General features: G+C 43.4%; 1 protein-coding gene across 1 annotated transcript; it reads left to right on the top strand.

Moving 5' to 3' along the window:
- The first annotated feature begins 797 nt into the window (after nt 1-797).
- Nucleotides 798-4,978, top strand: LOC147223826 (uncharacterized). Its single transcript, XM_086166200.1, has 5 exons — nt 798-852; nt 1,016-1,708; nt 1,794-1,919; nt 4,521-4,759; nt 4,886-4,978. The coding sequence occupies exons 1-5, from the start codon at nt 798-800 to the stop codon at nt 4,976-4,978; spliced, it is 1,206 nt and encodes a 401-aa protein (XP_086022326.1).
- The last annotated feature ends 310 nt before the right edge of the window (nt 4,979-5,288 follow it).

Below are 5,288 nucleotides of genomic sequence, written 5' to 3'. Positions count from 1 at the left end.
ACAGGAATCTCAACCAGGAATTATTTACACTCATGAGTCGGAAAGGATCAGTGTGAAAGCAAACCTGAGACCCGAACACGCACCAGTTTCTGCTGCGTGTAGAGTCGTGTGGTCGGTGCTCTTTTGTGTGCTGCAGAGAGAAGAGGCGGGAGGACAGAAGTCTGATTTCATTTTGGTTTGAATCTGAAGCTGTCAAAGTCAACAAGGTGTCACAGTCCTGCTCTGCTAGTGTCTGCAAGCAGGGAGGGTGTGGAAGCGAGAAGTGAAGCGGTCAATGTTATTTGTACTTGTGATTCTTTTTTTGACTTAAAGGAACTCTATCAATTCCTTTTTTAAAAGTGGATGGCTTTGCATGTGTGAAATACTACTTTTTTTTTCTTTTATTCTTATGGGGTCCATACTTGCGACATAACAAAATAAATAAACCAACAACTCTTTCATATATATATATATATATATATATATATATATGCATGTATATGTATATATGTATATGTATATGTCTAGATATATACGAGATACTTTGAGAAACAAATTTGTTTTATCAGAAAAGCAAAAAATATGTTAATTCCATGACACGTCCCCAAATCACATTAACAGGAAATATTCTACTCCATGTCTATGTCAACGATTTTGTGTTTCTGAAATGTACCATGCCGATATGGGGCACCAGTAACCATGTGATCAATGATGCTTCAACTGACACGCATCTGATTGGCAGATCGAACTCTGTCTTGCCTTATAAAACTACAGATTTATGTAGATTCTTTCCACTAAAGGTGGGGGTTTCAACCAACATGACTCCTGGAACTATTGTTTTTCATGTGGCCAGTTTGCTGCTGTTGAGAACAGGTGAGAATCATAATCATATTTTACTTTCATTCTATTTCTATCCTGTTTTTTTTTTTCAAATATGACCATGAATTACGTATGGCTGGGTTTATACATATACATATATACATATATATATATAAAATACACTTTTAATTCCTTTTATTTTCTGTTTCCTCCTCAGCTTACATTGCTGCTTCATCATCATCACTACAACAATTAACTGTTAATGTGGGTGAAGACTTTGTTTTGGAGTGTTTCCATAAAGTGTCTGCATTTGCCGAAACCTTTTACTGGTATAAACAAATTCTGGGACAGAAACCACATATCATGACTGCATTCCAGAATTTAGAAAAACGTTCCGATAAGTACGGTGAATTTGAAAATGATAAACGTTTTACACTCGACACTGAAGCTGGCAGAAATCACTTGAACATATCCGATGCACACATTTCAGACTCAGCGACCTACTTCTGCTTGAGGAGCTACAGATTTACAATTATGTTTTTGAGCAGCATCATGGTCAATGTGAGGGATTCACATCTGACCATCAACCTTTCTGTCCTTCGATCACCACCTGAGACCTTCCAACCAGGGGGCTCTGTAACTCTGAAGTGTTCAGTCCAAACTGGGACTTGTGGTACAGGACACAGTGTTTACTGGTTCAAAGACTCAAATGAATCTCAACCAGGGATAATTTACACTCATGAAGTCGTGGAGGATCAGTGTGTGAGCAAACCTGGGACCCAGACACACACATGTTTCCATCACTTGTCAATTGAGAATCGGACTGTCTCTCACACTGGAAACAACCACTGTGCTGTTGCATCATGTGGACAGATACTGTTTGGAAATAATTTAACTGTGGACTTGCAAGGTAAGTAGAAGATAATTTATTAGTTAATTTATTAGATAATGAAAAACAACTCACAACTCTTATTTCATAACGATACAATCTAAAGGTGGTGTGATCTTCAGTGTCGCAGTTCATGTGTTGAGTGGAGCTTTGACCTTCACCACCATACTGGGCATTTTCCTGGCTTTTACTGTGTACAGACTGTACAAGGCAAACAACTGCTGGTGCACAGGTAGGATAAAGTCTTATTTTCAACTTCATGGTCCTAATGAGAAGTAAACAGAATTTTTTCATGTCCTAATTTCTCCAGTCAATGTCATGAGTTAATAGCTGCTAACATTGGAGTAAGCTGAGGCACAATTATTTCCTAAAATTATCTAAAAAACATGGAACATCTTGTGTGTGTGACATGATATTTCTATTGAATATTCAACATATAGCAATAGTTATCTCCTCATCATTGCACCGGTTAGTGGATGTGGTACATGAGGTAGGAAGTGACCATGTTGTCCTAACAACTGATATGTAAGAAGGTAAATAATAGTGCAAGTATTTGAATGCATTTGATGAGACACTCGGGTCAAAACATCCATAAAACTGCAGCAGTTACTATCAATCAAAAGTGGTCTCAGGAACAGCGGTACACTGGCATCCCAGTCATGGGTGGCCGAGGCTCACTGATAATGTAGGGAGCAAAGGCTGGCCTGATCCAACTGAAGAAGTTAATTCTGGTTCTGATAAAAAAGGTATTAAAACACAGCGTGTTGTGTCTTGGTTTTTGTGTAGGGGATGCATAGCTACAGACTAGTCAGGATGCCCATGCTGTGTCCTATCTACTGCTGAAACCACCATTAATAAACAAGTGGGCATCAGTACAGGATCATAGAGCAGTAGAAGAAGGAACCCTGGTGAAAATAGCCTTCCCCACTCACTGTGGTCTCTTCCAGCAAGATAATGCATTCTGCCACAAAGCTAAGTTCCCTAAGGAGAACTTCCCACCCATCAGCCTGCTGCACATAAGACATTTTCTTTAGTGTCATTGCTCAAATGCCCTCTACATGTGCACTGACACACAAGTGCAGAAGGCATTTGTGACAATTCTATCTGGCAGCAGATAGACTGCCAAGAAGGAATGGAGAGACCGTGTAATTTTCTTAAACTTCACAATTGCCTGTGGGTTGGTCCCACAGGAGATCTTACAGTCAACTTCCATCCATTTGATGCAACAAACCATGTTACAGACCGGTCAAGAGCTATTTTCAGGATCTCTAGTTTTGTGGTGCATCTTACAACACCACTGGCTGGCTGCACCTTGAAATTGGGATCATAGCAGGTTGTACCATATACCCAAGCATTCATCATGACAATGGCAACACTCATAGGCATCCCATTGGTGACTAGAAAGTGAGGGCAACTGGCCTTCAACTTCCTCCCATTAGTGCTTACATATGACATGCCCATTACAACAAATTCATGCACTACACATTTGCTATAGGAACCCCAGGAAAGCACCAAGTGGGCAAAATTGGAGGTCAAGCCAACAAATCTCACACATAGCATTGCCATCATAAAAGGATAACTTAGAGTGCAGCAGTTCTACATCAGCAGTGAACCAATCCAAACATTCCAGAACAACTTCAAATGACAGGATGGGCAAGCAAACACCATAACCCAAAAACAGAGCTTGCTGAGTCGCCAATATAAATAGACAACCAGCAAGGGTAAACACAGCAGGTAAAATCAAATACCAATCTGAAAAAGGAAACATCAACATCTAATTAAAGCAGCACACAAATGGCAGCAGAAACCCATACTCAATCAGATCACACCAACCACCCCAAGGCCAGCCACTTAGACGGACCTACATATAGGAGGCGGTCAGCACCATTTGTACATGAGAGGGAGGGCACATAATCACCAAACACAAACACCTACATAGAAGGCTAAGGAGTATTAAATGGACATTTCAATAATGCTTAAAGAGCAGCCTGCCACCAAGGATATTAAAATGTAACTAATTTCATAGATGTGTAAAGGGATTGAACAAGCTGGCTTGATAAGGGTTGTCTCTGTCATCCCCATGACGTGCAGCAACTTAGACTGGCCCAATTAAAGCCAGAAGACATACAAGTGCTCCCTTTTTCCCTGACAGCAACCTTTTGCCACCGACAGGATCTGTCAATGGCAAGGAAAATTACAAACACTAAGCCACTCCACCCCATCTGCCCAGTTCCGCAGTCGACACACGAAACAAATTGTGCTCACACATGCGGGAGCGCCCACACAAGGGCCACCCCACTGCCGCAAAGGTATGGAACATGTGCGGCCCGTCCACAAGCGTCACACTCCAGCAGGAAGCGGTGAATGGCCTGACAACACCGCACTTCCAGGAAGACTAAAGCTCTGGTACCTCCAGTTTGGGCTGTTATCCAGACTGTTGTGGCTGCTGAGCATGTATGAGGTCTTGCTCACCCATCCCAATCACAGGAAAGGCTAGTTAGCTCTCACATGAGGAGGTGGCATGGATTTCTAAAATGGCTCAGCAGCATTAAGACTTTACTGTGACAGAACACTGTCACTGTCCATTTCAAGTCCCCCAATTCCTAGAGGACTTCAAATACACCAAGATGAAGTTGGACATGTCAATCACGGACTCCTGTGATCCCATAGAGAGAGGCGTCCCACTGCATCAAGTGGGAGTATGTCAAAAAGAGGAAACTCACATGGAGCGAACTCTTGAGCATGGACTCCACCAGGTTGAGTTTCATCATCTGAGCCACATATGATGTGCAGCTTTGGTTTGGAAAGGAGCCATCTTGCCCCTTGTGTACAGTCCCAGCAACACTCCAGCATACCTTGGTTGGCTGCAGGACCAGCCTCACTAAAGGCAGGTACACATGGAGACACGACCAAGTGGTCTGGTGCCCAGCCAGCAAACTGGAGTGCAAGAGGGTACCCATCAATCCCCAACCAACCACCAAACAAGATGTGTGCCAGCATACAAGAGGATTTGCCGAGGAAGTGGAAAAACAGAGGACTAGCCCCTCAACCCCGGAACTGGGCCTTCTGAATGTAGCCTGGCATATGCAAGCTGACTTGTACCAGAGGCTCATCTTACCCTCAGAAATCGCAACAACCACACTGCATCTAGACCTTGTCCCTTGGTCTTAATCTCACCGACTTGCTGAAATCATTGAGTTGACGGTGCTGTGGGAGGACGCCATCAAGGGAGCCTTTGAACATAACAAGCTGCAGTATGCCAACTTGGCAGACAAGGCTGCAAGCTCATAGCACCTGGTGGGGGTGGGCTGTGGGGGCTTTGCAGCCAGCACAACTGCAACGCGGGGTTGGAGGTTGGAGTCAGGGGACAGAGACATTGACAGAAACCCTGCATAACAGCTGGGCGGACCGGTCATTGGCTGTGGCTGATGAAGAGTTACACGACCTGGGCAGCCAACACAATGGCTAACATGAGACACACACCCAGGACTGATCAACCTGTGGTGGGCCTACTGTAGCAGAGGCTAAGTTGTGATAAAAGGCTGAAACACTATGTGACAGTGATGAGGTACACAGTGAGGATGTAAACCACCAATGTAAA

Source organism: Fistularia commersonii, chromosome 19 (assembly GCF_037954325.1).
Source record: "Fistularia commersonii isolate RoL2024-O1a breed Wild chromosome 19, RoL_Fcom_v1.0, whole genome shotgun sequence".
Classification (NCBI taxonomy): Eukaryota; Metazoa; Chordata; class Actinopteri; order Syngnathiformes; family Fistulariidae; genus Fistularia; species Fistularia commersonii.
The sequence above is the reverse complement of the archived record's forward strand: the minus strand, read 5'-3'. Positions and strand labels throughout refer to the sequence as shown.